Below are 16,247 nucleotides of genomic sequence, written 5' to 3'. Positions count from 1 at the left end.
TTTGTGACATAGAAATGGAGGGCTTTGTATCTGTATGAGATCTGGAGCAGCAAGTAAGTTATTTTAATTAATCTTAAACTTCTGTGCCCTGATTCTGGACATTGTTTGGACTGCCCACACCAGACTGACATTTTTGCTGGACCTTGTCTGAATAGGATGATGCAAGGATAGTGGGGCTGGGGGGGTGGTCTTTTGGCCAATGCAGGGCCTGAGTAGAAACTACTTTTATACTTTTGAACTCAGTTTGCAACAACTGAAGTAAGCTGCGGACAAAGGGGGGAAGTGGGAGGAGGAGGGAGAAACTGTCACATTTTAAAAGCAGCTGAAAAAGTGGGATCACAGAGGATTAATCTGGGCTGTCCCTGAATAATAGGGAGAGTTGGAAGGTAGGCACACACTAACACAATGAAATACTTACAACCCCCATGGAGTTAACTCCTAATCTATGGCAAAAATTACCTCATTGCAAAGAGTACTTGGTATTACTTGTCTCAGGGTGACTGGAGGTCCTAACCACTTTTATTGAAAAGTACTTTTATTTCACTTCACCTCCAGGAATAGCAGTGAGTTTCTTATGCCAAAAGCTCAAGCCAGATATAAGAGGAGCCTTATGGTTAAGAAGAACTGTTGGAAGTCTTGAAGAGGACCACAATACCATTGGCCACAATAACACAGCAGGAAAGGATTTTCCTATTTGGCTTTATTTCTTATTTTGGCCCAGAGTGTGGAATCTTCATACATGTTCCTGCTTGTTCCTACAAGCATGCTGACTCTACTCTTGTCCAGCCAGTTGAGGCCCAGCACAGACGGGCCAAAAGTGGTGTGCCATCGCCGATACTATATTTCCGGAGTGCACAGCATTCACACGCTCTGGAACCCTAGCACGTGACGGCGGCACCATCATGGCAGCCTCCCATCCATATGGGGGCCACCATGATGCCACCGCTGTCATAGAGTGACCAGACGTTGCTGGCAGGAAGTGGTGTCATGGTGGCACCCCTTCCTGCTTCCAGCTCTAAGTGGTTCTTTTTTTGTGGTGCATCTGTGCTGCAGCACAAACACGGGGCTTACAGGGGAAGCACGGAGCCTCCCGTCTGTACTGCCCCTGAAGGAAGCAGGAGCAAAGCTGCCATTTGATTGTGAAGAGCCTCTTCTCTTACCTCCATTCTTTGCCACTACAAACAAAATGGCAGCAATGGCCATATTTGGTGACCCCCAGGTATTAAGTTACCTGCCCCTGGTGTGAAGGGACTTTGCCATAGTATGACTGCAACAAAAGCAGCTATAGGTTTTCCTTGAACAAATGTAGGATTAAATTTAGGTTAATGCCAAAGACAAAAAGAAAAATGTGAATGATGCAAACAGTCATGTCAGTTTCTGGATTCCCTTCCCAATGATTTCTTGTGTGAATTTTGTAACTCAGAAAAGGCTACTGCAGAAAGAATGAGTAAAACAATCTGATGTGATTACCCTGGAGGTATACTTTCTATCAACAAGTGTTTCGACAGTGAGAGCTAGAAACATTAAACAAAAAAACCCTATGCATTTAATGACTTCTCATATTCAACTTTTGGTATCCTTATGCCTTTCATTATGTCTAAAGAGGAATGTATTCTGGTTTTATTTTTAAAGGCAGCATGGGACCACAATCGTGAGATACATACACCTAATATAAGTAAACACATATTTTCTTACTTGATAAAATTTAATTTGATTTTTCTTGTAGTATGGCAGGACAAAACTCTCTGGACATGTGAGCCCCAGTCTTTCCACAATGGTATTAATAAAAGGAACATTTATGCTCTTATCTGTATGTGTGTGTATAATTTTATATTATGTCTCCAAAAGTGGAGAAATAGGATTGGATATCTGAACTGTTTTTCTGAATGATATGCAATCTTGCTCAAGCTTAAGGGCTGTCATGGTATGAGTAGTGTTTTTTTTAAATGCTGCTCTAACAAATAACACGCACTAGCTTACCAAATGCTAGGCTTCACATTTCATTACTGTTCACTTGAATAAAGCGTTCTGTTTAGCTATTCCAAAGAAGACAAATCACTACTAGGAATTTAAATTATGGAATGGATTGTTCATGAGGGCTAAGTATAAGGAGGATCAATATAAACATACAGCTTGCAAGCCAATGAGAAAGGGAAGTGCAATAAAAGTAAATTTTACATGTGTTTGGGGCTTGTTATGTACCCATTTTATTAGTTTACAGAGCAAGTCTTTGCGTGCATATTCAGAATAACATCTGAGTTCAGTGGTGCTTACTTTTAGACTTTGTGGTCTTACTACACAAACTGAAGAATGATGAATTTTATATCAAATAGTAAATCCTGTGCAGTGTAAGGTCTGAAAGAATGTGTTCAGACTTGATCACATTATAGAGGTATAAGACAAAACCATGATACTAAAGTGATAGTAGGAAGATCAGAGAAGTTTCTCAAACATATATGTTCATTTGGAGTGGGGAAAGTATGGCTTTTAGTCTATGTACAGCCTTCAAACCCCCAATACCCAAACAACCCTTCAATAAGTGAAAACACTGCATCTGCCTGAATGACAGTTAAAGGGAAATTGCAGCTCCCTCTATCCCATCTTGTGTCTGCTGCCATGGCACAGCGGGAGTGATAAAGCTTTGACACATATAGGGAAGGTCCAGTACATTCTGTTATCTACTTGTCCACTTCTGCTCTATATAGTTATAAAAGCCAAATGAAACTTTCTGTTGCAAACAACAGCATAAGAAACAAAAACTAATTGTACCTAATTGAATCCACAGGAAAATAAAAAGGGAGACATGTTTCCAAGTGCTCAGTGAATGATTGTTTTTATTTTGGAACACCCCCCCCCCGATGTGTTTTGGCCTGTATATATTTCAGTGGTCTTCTTCAGGGGCTACACAAAAACATAAAAATAAATATGGCTGGGTGGCCATTTATGGTATCTCCCAGTTGCTTTGATTGTGTCTTCCTGCATGGCGGGGGGGTTGAGCTGGATGGCCCTTGTGGTATCTCCCAGTTCTATGTTTCTATAAATTTAAGTTTAAGTTCTTCATTTAGTCCTCAAGGAACCAAAGATTTTAATTTCAAAATCTACTTTTCGTCTTCTTCTTTTTTTTAAAAAGAATCTTCTCATTATTATTACAGTATTTACTTTTTCTGCAGCCCAAAATCTAAAGTCTATTTCAGGATGATGGCAGCCCAGGAAGAGGAGAGCTCTGTGAACTGATGTGCTTGCACTGATTTATTGAACAACCTGTACATGAGATATCTTTCATTGTAATGAAAAGTAAAATTCTCCTTTACACAATGTCATGGTTGGACTGGAAATGTCTGCTTGCAAAGTGGTCTTATGGCACCTTTGAGAATAACTGAAAGAAAACAACAGGTAGCATTAGCTTTTATAGACTTGAGCCAACTTCCTCGGATGCATATGTTTTCTGCTGGAAGCTATGCTATTATTTCTCCCTCACAGCTAATTCCAGCCTCCTCATTCATTACACAATAATTTTCTGATATGCATTATGACATCCTATTGGCATATGAATTGCAAAGACCACATTAATTCCCAGGAACCTCATAAAAGTTCAAGTATTTTTCACAAACTTATTTAAAGACTAGTTAATTTGCAATGCTTACATTTAAGATAATGTAATCTCTTCACTGTCAGTGAAACGTAGGGTGCATTTGCACTATAGAAATAATGCAATATGATACCAGTTTAAGTGCCCTGCATTTCCCTGCATGCTGTCCCCATGCACTCCCCCACATGCCCTCATTCCTGTGCATTCCCCCCATGTTCTCCCCATCCTCATGCACCATCACTGCACACTCCCCATGTACCATCACACCCTTTTCCTCATTAGGAAAAGGATGGGGAGGCGGTGGGGAGGGAGTGTGTGCTGCCCCCACCCCCACACTGGGTGACACCATGATTTTACTATATTATTATTATTATTATTATTATTATTATTATTATTATTATTATTATTCCATTATATTTAATGGGACTTGAGCATCCATTGATTTTGTTATCCAGAGTGGATACTGGAACCAAACTCCGGTGGATGGCATGACACATTCTCATGAGTGACTTGCAGGAAATTTCTAGGGAATAAACACTGCAGCCTCAATCAAATCTTGGGGAAAGTATAAGCGTATGTGTATGTTAGGAAAGGAAAAGACTGTATAGAAATCATTACTGGCATGATGTTGGTTTTTGTATTTGTATATACAATAGCTCATTTAATCTTGTGGTCCCTAGACACATTTCCACTTGTTCAACCAGTTGTGCAATTGGAAACTGGGTACCAATATTCCCCCTTTGTTCATAGTCCAGAAGTATGCCTCCATGTCCAGAGTTTCAGCTATGTTAGCAGAATGAAACTGTTGGATATTGGCCCTTAAAGTAATTTTTATCTACCCTTCATGCTAGGTTCCTAAGGAAATAGGCAAAAGGCATAACAGCCAAAATAAGCCTTAAAGTAGCCTAAGATTTCTCCACAGAGCAGGGCATTGCACTAGATGACAAATTGTGAATGTACTCCCTAATTTGTGACAACAGTCAGAATCGTTCCTTTTGACATTTACTATAGTGTATTAGTAGTTGGTTCATTCAAAAAAGTCCTCATGCTGTGAACAGAATTTTTGTCATTCAACTGGGGACAATTTAATTTCAATTTATGAAGAATTTGCCAAAATGCACAAACTTTTTCATATTTTGAATAGAAGGAATTTAAAATATCTAAATGCTGCATAAAACAAAATAGGGATTTCCACATACTTTCCCTAAACTCCCAACTCTTCCAACTGTTGAAGACAAATAACTGGCACTCATGAGAGAAGCAGGTGCATTGCATTCCACATATTGCTCTATTTAAAGCTTCAGAAAGCTCAGAGATGCAGTTGCAGACAGAAACGTTAAATCGGTTCTATTTAGACACACAACAGAGGAATGGCACAAACAGGTATGCTGTTAAAAAGCCAAATGTTTTAGACATGTTATTTATATTTGTGTGTTTGTCTCTGTGTGTGTGTGTGTGTGAATTAATGCATAGCTTGGAGATACTTCTAGTTTAAATTTGCATTTTCTGTCTCTAACTTTTTTATTGTATAGCAAATCCATTTAGTCTAAACCTTATATCTTTGGGATTCCTTGCTCATGAATCACTTATAACATTTAAAGCATCCTTTGCAGAAATAAAGATCCCTTTTCAGGACAAAGATCCCCTAAAATGAGCAGCAATTGCTGGAAATACGTAAAACAGTTTTTAAAATAAAGCCCATGTGTATGTGAATATGGATGAAAGTTAGTCATACAAATTTAGACCATTGAAATAAATGGAGATTAGTTAGATGTAACTAATCAACTGAGTATGCATTTTGAGAAAAACCAGAATGAATGGATGTACTTTTTAAAAATCAATTTTGATTTACAGTTTTTGATTATGATCAGTTTTGCTCATAGAATAAAACTGTAAATTGAGTTCTCTCCTGGTTTTAACAGCAAATAAGACAGAAAGCTTTTTATATTTAATTCTTTGTTGCATTTCTTTATCAAAACATTTATATTACTCCATTTATCTGAAGTTATCTGGATCGTCACTGTGAAAAAAAGCAACACAATAACAAGAATATTATTAACATGATTTAATACAGTTTTAAACAATGTAAGCAATAAAAATCAATTCAACAAAATTGAAATAAAAAAGGAACAAAAAGTCAAATAGTTGACTTCTAGTATGCACTGTTTACAAACACCCAGTTCTCCAAGTAAATATAAGCTTAGGGATAATGGTTTTCTTTTCCCTGATGGAGCACAGATGGAGATCTATGATGTATTTCCAGTCTTGTACTTAGCAAGCATACTGCAAGCAGTTTCATTAAGCAGGTAGCAAAGCTGCTGTTTCCTTCAACAGATTCCCATTACTTTATTTGTATCAAGTTTACAGCCCTCTCTATGTCTACCTGAGTCTAAATTCAAGTTAGAAACTATTTTCTAATTATTCTTGTCTCTTCTGGAACGATGTTCTGTAAAGTACAACCAGGGATTCAAGGCCATCCAAAGTACATCACCAGTAATTAAGAAGTTTTAATATTCTTGTCTTCAAGTCCATGATGGTCATAATGTGAAATTTTAGGAAAAATCATAGTGATAGACCATTCAGGTTAACCAAGATATCACAACTCATAAAAATACTAACAGTGAATGAAAGGCAATTATAGATGAATCCTTGATTGTAGTTCACAAGTGTAAGCAGCTACTTTTGGTATTTTAACTATAAAGATAACCAAGCTACTTTCCAAATCATCGTTATGTGCAAAGACTAGGAATGTAATCTTAAAACACTGCATTTTCCCTTTCATTTTGTGTATAAAAATGTTTTTGCAATATTATCATCTGCACCTAGTTAACTTCGATTTATGTCTTTTATCTTTCAGTTTTGAATTTGTATTTCCAAAACTCTATTTCTGTTATTTGCATGGAAGGAGAGATCTAAATTTTCAAATGCTTTGTCGTGCATGAGAATGAAAAACCTCTTTCCCCTTTTTCTTGCCTATGAGATGATCAGATATTTTGTGCTAGTAAAAATTCTTTGCAAGGATCCGTTTAAGAGAATGATTTTGTGAAAATTTGCATGAATTGCTCAAATTGTGGAAGTCATTCAAAAGTACAGTCAGTACCACCTTGCTGCAAATAATTTTAAAAATTAGAGTGTTAGATGAGTTTCTTGCAACTTTTTGATCAATATCCCAGTCCTTCTGTGCTTGCCGTGTGTGGTTGTGTGTATGTGTGTGTGTGTGTGTGTGTGAGAGAGAGAGAGAGAGAACGCTTGCTTAGCTTCATGTAAAGAAAGAAGCTAGTTTTACAGAGAGACATTTTTCCACAAATTTTGGAAATCTCAATAAAAAATAGAGACTATTGTTTTGTTCCCTTAACCTTAGAGATGGCAATAGTAATATTCCCCTGAATAAATCTAGCCAATCGTGTGAGAGAGTTGTCCTAACAACAACAAAATTTAGGGTAAGGCTGCCATATCCCAGATCTCAAATCTATGCATGTAATAAGCATATCATGGAAATTATTATAATTATGCACATTATTAATTTGCATTTTACTGAATTCAGCACAGTAATAGTTGTATTTCCCTCTACAGTTTCAGACTTCACAGTAACTACTGTTCTAAGAGGAGCAGTATCAAAATTCAAAATGACCTTAATAGATTAGAAAGCTGGGCCAAAACTAACAAAATGAATCTCAACAGAGAGAAATGTAGGACAGTAGTCTTAGCCAGAAAAATAAAATAAAATGCAGAGATTTAGGATGGAGAACTCCTGGCATGACAACAGAACATGAGAAAGGGATCGAGGAGTCCTAGTAGACAACAAGTTAAATATGAGTCAACAGTGTGATAAAGCAGCTAAAAAGCCAATGCAGTTCTAGGCTGCAATAGATGTATAGTGTCTAGATCGAGGGAAATAATAGTACCACTCTATTCTGCTTTGATCAGACCTCACCTGGAATACTGTGTTCACTTCTGGGCACCACAGTTCAGAAAGTACGTTCACACTCTGGAACATTTCCAGAGGAGGGTGACCAAAATGGTGAAAGGTCTGGAAACCATGCCTTATGAGGAGTGGCTTAGAGAGCTGGGTATGTTTAGCCTGGAGAAGAAAAAATTAAGAGGTGATGCAATAGCCCTATTTAAATATTTGAAAGGATGGCATACTGAAGATGGAGTAAGTTTGTTGTCTGAAGCTCCAGGGAATAGAATCCGGAGCAATGGATTCAAGCTACAGGAAAAGAGATTCCACCTCAACATTAGGAAGACCCTCCTGATAGTAAGAGCTCTTTGATGCTGCCTCAGAGTGTGGTGGAATCTCCTTTTTGGAAATTTTTAAACAGGTTGGATAGTCATCTGGCATGGGTGCTTTGATTTTTTTATTCTTGCATGGCAGGGGGTAGACTTGATGGCCCTTGAGGTCTTTCCCAACTCTATGATTCTATAAATAATAATAAAAGTGATTTACTTTAAACAGGGTCCAGATGCTGGATGTAGAATACCTTTGCCATACCCCCTGCTTCTTTTATTCTGTCACTTGCATGTCTCTCCCCATTCCCTCTCTCCCTTTCCCCTCACTTTGTACTGGCACACCTCCTCTCTCTTGCATCTTGCACCTGTTAGCAATAGCAAGTACATTTCTATGCTGCTTATCAGTGCACTGAAGCACTCCCTAAGCTAATTGCTCCCAACAATCTGGGTACTCATTTTAGCGACCTCAGAAAGATGCAACCCTGAGTCAAGCTTGAGCCCTTTCGCTGTTATTGAACTCGCAACCTTATGGTTTGTGAGTGAATGGCTGCAGTACAGGCATTTAACCACTGTGCCACCTGTTGTACCTCCTACACTCACCCCCTTCCCCCAGCTTGCTTCACCTTGCCCTCCAACTTGCTTCAGTTTCCTTGCAACTGCAGCTCTCTTTAAAACCAACTCCATCATTTCCTTTCATGTTTCTGCCCGCCTTCCCTCCAAAGGACCAGTGTCTATACAAAGCTACCAATACAGCTTCAAACAGAGGTTAGGGAAGCAGGCAGGTGAAAGTACTAGTGCCACTGCTGCTGCAAGACATGGGGCAGGAGTACAGGAAAATAAATTGAGATGGCTTAATCATAGATGTGAGACCACTGCACACACACACATATTCAAGTGCTATAAACTTGTGTTACATCATTAATAAGGACTGTTGCTGGGGGGAAGAAAGCTTGCTAACTGCTGTGGCTTGAGAAGGTAGAATATCATCTCCGCAATAAAGCAAACAAGCAACAGGTTGAGGGTTGGGCCTCCTGGGTTATCAATTCTGGCAAGCTGCACTCATGTCTACTGTATTTGTTTGCATGCCAATCATTGGCCTGCATGCATTTCATGATTCCCCTGAAACAGTATCTCTCCCAGCCAGCTGCTTGTGGCATCGTGACATATGGTGGGCATCTCAGTGTCTCAGGCCCTTCAGTTTTCATTATCATTTTTAGCTAACTTGAATCTCAATGAAACAGCACATTTTACAGCTTTGGAATAATAGAATCAGAGAGTTGGAAGTGACCACAAGGGCTATCTAATCCATCAAAATCTCTAAACTTTCAGAATTCTTTTTTATCTTAGTTAAATTTTAGAAATACAGTGGTACCCCGGGTTACGAATTTAATTCGTTCCGCCGCCGTGTTCGTAACCCGAAATCCTTCGTAAGCCGAAAAAGCCATAGGCGCTAATAGCGAAAGCCGCGATTTCGTGCGAAAAAGCGCCGAAAAGCACCAAAAAATTTTTCGTAACCCGAAATAACCTTCGTAACCCGGAACAGTTTTTTTCTATGGATTTTTTTCGTAACCCGGAAATTTCGTAAGGCGGCGCATTCGTATCCCGGGGTACCACTGTATATGCTATCTCAGTGGCTGCTCCCAAGTTGCGGAACTCTCTTCCATGGGAAGTTCAGTTGGCTCCTCTTCCCTTCTGTCTTCTTCCAGCAGGTAAAGATGTTCTTAGGCCTGGGACAGACCACCCCAAAAGGGCAGCCTGGCAGTGGCCTGTTTCCCTCAAAGGGATGCTGGGTTCTTTTTTGGGTCGCCAATGGTGCACTCATGATGTAAGCGATGTGCAGCAACGTCTATATGTTGCATGTCGCTTACATCAAAATGGTGATGCCCGTGTGGATGGGACACTGCCATTAGGCCACTGCCATGCTGTGCCAGGGTTAGGGACTGTGTGGTTGGTGCACGCTCCCTAACCCTAGAATCGGCGGCAGCACAGCGCTTCAGGACCGTCTGTCCTGGGTCTTATTTAAGCAGACATTTGTTCTTTTTTAACTTGTTGAAGTAGACAGAGCTTTCAGTGGGGTGTGTTGTGTCTATCTTTTTATGTATAGCTTTCCCTTTGTTAATTCCTATGTTTAAATTAAATAAATACATAAATTGTTTATTACATATAACTGGTTATTTGTAACTAGTTATTTTCAAGTTCCATCAAGGTTAGCAAAGTAAGGTGGCAGTAGGACTAGAATGAGCAGTTGGAGGGGATTGTTCTAAATTGATTGATTGTTTCTCTAACCAGACTATTCCTTTTGATGAACCTCATCCTTTGCCTAAGTTTAAAAATCCCAATATCTAAAATACACTCTTTATTTTCTTTTCTTTAGAGACAGTTCTGTATTCCCAGTATTTTGTGCCCATTCTTCTCTTGATAGCCTGGATTGTAGGTTGTATACTGACAGTTTATTTTGTCTTCTCTTAAAACGGGTAAGTATTTGCTATCTTCCTTGATGTTAATTTCTGTCAAGTTAAGTCGAAGGCTTTCATGGCCGGCATCGATAGTTTTTGGTGGGGTTTTTTGGGCTATGTCAGCCACAGATGCTGGCAAAATGTCAGGAAGAAACTCTTCTAGAACATGGCCACAAAAAACTCTGTAAAGTTAGCTTTTACTTATGGTGGTCCTATGAATGATCCAACCTCAAGGCTCTCTCTCATCAACAGCCTTGGAGTTTGATATCCTTGATGGAGCCTATCCACCTGTAATGTGGTCTTCCTATTTTCCTATTGCCTTCTGCTTTATCAAGCATGATCATCTTTTCTAATGAGACATATTGTCTCATGATATGTTCAAAATGCGATAGCCTCAGTTTGGTCAGTCTGGCTTTTTGGGAGGATTCAGTATTGAGTCACGCTAGAACCTTTTTATTTGTCTTTTTGGCAGTGCATGGTATCTATAGAACTCTCTTTCGACACATTTCAGATGAGTTGATTCTTTTCCTTTACTGTCCACCTTTCACAACTATACACAGAAATCAAAAATATGATGACATGGACAATCTTGACTTTGCTATTCAATTATATATCTTTACACTTGAGATTCTTATCTAGTTCATTCATAGTTGTCTTTCCAAATCTAAACAACAAATTGGTTTATCATGCATAGTTGTCTTTCAAAATCCTAGTCTTTGTCTGATTTCAGGCTGTGTAAATTATTATATTATGTACTACAGATATTATAACTATTGTTTATTAACTGTTGTTTTTGTTGTACAGGAAGGAAGCCTTTTCAAACAACATCTGAAACAGGATGAAGATGTTTATTTCTTATTTTGAAAACACACCACACAGATTATATTTTAAGAATATTACAACAAAGTATTGATATATATGTTTTCTCTGTCTAGAAATAAAAAATAAAAAGCAATTTTGTAAATTTAAGTAATTTTGAATTAAAATTTCCAGATTTGGATATTTGATGGTAGAAAAATGTTTGCCAAACTCCTTTTTATTCTGGTATCCAACCCCCCATCCCCATCTGATGTGTCCATGTATGAAATAATGACCCCTCTCCTTTAAAAAATCTCTGGAATAATATTTGCTTACTGTATATTTTTAAATACATTTTAATTGTGTTTAAATGTAGTCTTTAGTTGTTGTTGTTGTGTGCATTCAAATAATTTTCGGCTTATGGTGAACCTGAGATCTATCATGGGTTTTCTGGAGGTGAGAGTGTTTGTCTCAACTAAGGTCATCCAAGCGGGTGTCTATAGCCAAGCTGGGAATCAAACTCTGATCTCCAGAATCACAGTTCAATGTTCAAACCATAGATCATAACCAACATTTTGAAATGTGCTGAAAACAGACAAGGAGCCAGTGAAGAAGTTACAACAAAGAGGTTGCATGTTCCTTGTAACCAGCCTCTGTTAACAATCTGACTACACAGGGGTCCATTTTGGGATACATTTCATTGGACTCAGGGGCTGTTCAGACCAGCAGTGTGGGCCGGCTTAGTGGTGGAGTTGGGGCGCAGCATCTCCATGATGCACGCCCCGGCTCTGCCTCAGGGTGGCATGATGCTGCCTGCGGTACTGCATGGCACATGGCATTATGGCGCTCTTCAGGCGCTGCATACAGACGACATAGCACTGAAGGAATGCTGCCAAGGCGCAGCAATGCGGCTATCATGTCCTTCGCAGGGCGCAAAAAGGAGCTGCTTTTTGCAGCTCCTTTTTGTGTCTTGCAAAGGCCAGATCGGGGCTGCGGTGTGTGGTTGCCATAGCCCCAATCTGGCTGAAACAGGGGTGGTTGCATGTCACCCCTTTGGGGCTTTCTATGCAGTCTTTTCAGATTAAAGTCTAAATTCATTTACTTTAGGTACAATGGGAAGAAAGTAATGATTGCAGTTTATTTGTTCTGCTTTATGCCTATGTCTTGGACTAGGAAATCTTGAAATAAATTGCAGTCATGTGATAGTCAACAAAACCTATTGGCTGAGATCCTTTTAGGGACTTAAGTCTTTATAAATGGACATAAGTCTGCAGAAATTAGAATTTATGCAGTTCTTTAATGTCTGTGTGCAGTAAAGAGCTGCTGTTAAGTTACTATTTAAAGAGAAAGCAAAGGGACTGATGTGCATCAGGACCATTGTGAACTGGAACACCAACTAGGCAGTACTGATGTGCATCAGGACATTCTTATACCATTACATATCTTCATAATTCACTTACAAGGTTTCTTAGCACATCTGTTATATAGCTAAGTATATGTGAAGTTTCACAACATAGACTGTTATTATGATTAATATAGCTAATTATATTCTGCTTTCATCCCAGAATTGGTACTCGAAGAGGCTCACAATGTAAAAAGAATGATATAATTAAAAACATACAAAAAGGGAGCATTAAAATAGAATTAAACTACTTGCAGTATTAAAACAAGTCAACTTCAATAAAATGCAATTAAAAAGATTTTAAAAACTCTTTAAAATAGTTCAGATAAAATAATACAGCACCCCCAAGCCTGTTCTTTAAAGATACTCTGTTTTAAAAGCTTGTCCTTCCTGGGCAGGGAGTTCCAGAGTCTAAGGACAGCCACTGAGAATGTCCTGTCTTGTGTCCTCATTATATATAATGTGCTTGTGATGGTGGTGGGACTAATAAGTTTATTGCACAGGGCTCCTGGCATGCAAATGGAACAGTACAAAAGGAGCCGGGAAGGGAAAGGAATGGGTGGGGGACACATTTTGCTGCACACCAGAATGCTGCTGGAAGTCCCCATTCTGTTCTGTTCTGTTCCCCATCCATCCCAGAGGAGGCAATTTTTGAGAACTGAACAGTTCTCAAAAATTGCCTCCTCTGGGACGGATAGGGACTTCTGGCGGCAGCGGCGCCAGTATTCTGGTGTAGAGTAAAATGCATCCTCCACCCATTTCATTCCCTTCCCTGCCCCTTTTGTACCATTCCATTTGCATGCCAGGAGCCCCGTGTGATAAATGTATAAGAGAAGGGTCTTTCCTGATCATCTCAGAACTTAAGCTAACTCATATAGTCTGCCAAATAGCCTGGACCTGAACCAGGAGCTTATGACATTGCTTATTAAAGTGACTTAGCCCAGCTTAAATTTTAAATCAGGCAGAATCCTGATATTATTACAAGGATTTTGCCACCAAATCCACTGCTAGGGTCCATCCCATGTCCATCCCTGCTCTGGCGGCCATTTTCTTAAGAAGGAAAATTCCCGGTTTCAAAAAGCAGTGCGCTGAGCACTCCTGGGAGCGGGGATGAACCTGGGCAGTGGATTCAGTGGCAAAATCCTTGTGATAATATCAAGATGCAGCCCAATTTAAAATTTAAGCTGGGAGAGGTAAGTCCCTTTAATAAGCAATGTGATAAGCTCTGCATATAGGGCCTTATAGGTCATAACTTTGAACTGTGATCAGAAACAAACTGGCAGCCAGTGGAGCTGTTTCAACAGGGACTTAGTATGGTCTCTGTAACCTGTCCCAGGTAACCTGGCTGAAGATCTTTGGACCAGCTGAAGTTTCCAAACATTCTTCAAAGGCACCCTCAAAGAAAGCATGTAGTCCAAACAGGATGTAACCAAGGCCTGGTAAGTTCTGGCATCTCAAGGAATGAGTGCAGGCCCACAAGCTTTAAATGTGCAAATGTTTCTGGTCACCACAGAAATGTGGCCCTCCAGTTTCAAAGCTGAGTTCAGGAGTGCACTCAAACTGTGAACCTGTGTCTTCAGGGGGAGTGTAACCCTATCTAACACAGGCAGGGTCCCTAGTTCCCGGTCTGCCTTCTGACTGACCAAGAGCTGTATTGTTTGGAGTAAATTTCAGTTTGCTTGCTCTCATCTAGTCTGCTGTTGATGTGATAGAGGATTCTGGCTATCTTATTTTTATTTCCTTGCTCTTAATTTATATGGGTAAGTAGTTACACTGGAGTTTTTTTCTTGGTTGGGAACATTTCCCACAAACTGCAATTCTGTGGAAGAAAGTTCACCTGCTATGGGGCAGTGGGTGGAGGGGAAACCATGGTGATCTCTTTTCATCGCACACCTTGGCCACTTCTATCATCCCAGTGTGAGATTTCTTTGTCCCAATAGCCTTTGGTAGAATGCCAAAAATGCTGCATTAATTGCATAAATCCAATTTTGTGACCAGTTCTTTGCACATTAACTTTGTTGCAAGTTCCTTTGAACTTAGCACATCTTTATCTGATTAGCAGCTCCTGGACCAAAATGTGGTTAGTGACTAGAAGTCTGGCTATCAGTTTGTGATCCCATTTCTACATATACCCCCATTTGATAAATACATACATTTGAAAAATGTTCATGAATACGTATTTTTCATAAACATAGAAACATGCCTCAGTCAATAGGGGGAAAATGTGCATACTTCAAAATGCATTATCAAATACATATATCTAGAAAAATGCACACTTAAAAACCTATGCATTTCAGTGTGAGGGAGAAACAATTATCACAATCTGATGCTAAACCCAGTTGGGAGGAATTTAATGATGGAAACCAGAGAACAACAACACGGTTAAATTTGACTCATTTACATATCTGTATTTTTGAGTAAAGAGATATTTCGGACCCCCTTGAGCCATTTTAAAACCATTACAAATTACAATTTTTTTACATTTTTCATTATCTTCTGCTTTTTCTTTTCTCCGGCTTTGCTTTGCTTTGTTTTCATTTTGCTTAACAGGCAGCCCGGGGAACGAGTTCTTGAGAACCCAGACACTTGTCCACTAGTTTATGATGTTTTAACTGGAATAAATAGTTTGTCCTTACTTGACTTCTATTTATTTTTCCTTCTAATAGACCAATACTGTGTTTGTGTGTTGCAGCAGTCAATCTATGACACTGTCACACTCCAGAGTTTCAGTCAGTTATTGTCCAGATATAGCAGTGCTTCTCAATTATTTTCTGTCATGACCCCCTAGGAAGAAGAAAACATTTTGCGCCCCCGCGCGACTGTAAATAGTATCATTTGTCTATAAAATTGTTATAAGTACACTTCTGCATAACAGAGCCTCGCGCCCCCCTTTACGAAGCCTCGCGCCCCCCCTGGGGGGCCCGCGCCACTATTTGAGAAAGGCTGAGGTATAGTAAGATGTTTTCACTGGATACAGCAGGAATTCAACACAAGACATTCTTGTAGGCCATTATTCTACAATTGAGTAATGGTCTTGCTCCATAAGAAGATTGTTTACTATTGGCCCTTTCTGTGTCATGCTGTGTTACTACCACTAGCATTCCAGACCATGTATACTTCTTACACATTCTATGTTACCAGTTTCTTCCTATATGTGTTATGTTTCCAGTCAGAGTATAACTAATCTTGAAACTATAACTGTATCTATTTTTGTACAGTGTTTAATGAATTCTGAAAGGAAATGACACTTCATTATAACCAGTCCTGTTGTTTGTGCAACTCCTTTTTCATTTTTCCCACCACATGGTGGGGCTGTGTGTTTCTGAAATGTCTTTTTGGAGTATCATCCTCCATACATAAACAGTAGATGGCATTGACTTTGCATGGGTACAGCTGTTGTTTTCACAACAGTCACAATTACAGAATGTGATAGTGTGTTTTCCTATATTAATAGAAACTGGAGGACTTAATTACAAGCTCAGAAACTGAAGTGGAAGTGTGAGTAATGAGTCAAAATATTTTGCTGATGTGAAATTGTTTTGTGTTCCCCAAAGCCCCGTTAAGTGCGCAGAAAGATTTAAAGTGATTCGAAAAAAAGAAGTACCCCAAATCCAAAACAAATACAAAAAAATGCACTACAATGCCAGATGTGTTCCAAAGGGAACATAAACTCTTCAAACACATTGCGTGTTGCAGTTTTTAAAGACATTCTTAATCCTCAGTTCCTTCTTCACATTTGGCTCATTTTAACCAAAATGGCTAACTACCTAAT

The 16,247-nt window shown here is 39.2% G+C and overlaps 1 protein-coding gene across 1 annotated transcript; it reads left to right on the top strand.

Annotated features, from left to right (window-relative positions):
* The first annotated feature begins 4,917 nt into the window (after positions 1 to 4,917).
* Positions 4,918 to 11,403, top strand: STRIT1 (small transmembrane regulator of ion transport 1). Its single transcript, XM_042460789.1, has 3 exons — positions 4,918 to 4,972; positions 10,194 to 10,293; positions 11,080 to 11,403. The coding sequence occupies exons 1-2, from the start codon at positions 4,960 to 4,962 to the stop codon at positions 10,286 to 10,288; spliced, it is 108 nt and encodes a 35-aa protein (XP_042316723.1). The 5' UTR covers positions 4,918 to 4,959; the 3' UTR covers positions 10,289 to 10,293; positions 11,080 to 11,403.
* Positions 11,404 to 16,247: the final 4,844 nt, after the last annotated feature.

Source organism: Sceloporus undulatus, chromosome 3, assembly GCF_019175285.1.
Source record: "Sceloporus undulatus isolate JIND9_A2432 ecotype Alabama chromosome 3, SceUnd_v1.1, whole genome shotgun sequence".
NCBI classification, from domain to species: domain Eukaryota; kingdom Metazoa; phylum Chordata; class Lepidosauria; order Squamata; family Phrynosomatidae; genus Sceloporus; species Sceloporus undulatus.
The sequence above is the reverse complement of the archived record's forward strand: the minus strand, read 5'-3'. Positions and strand labels throughout refer to the sequence as shown.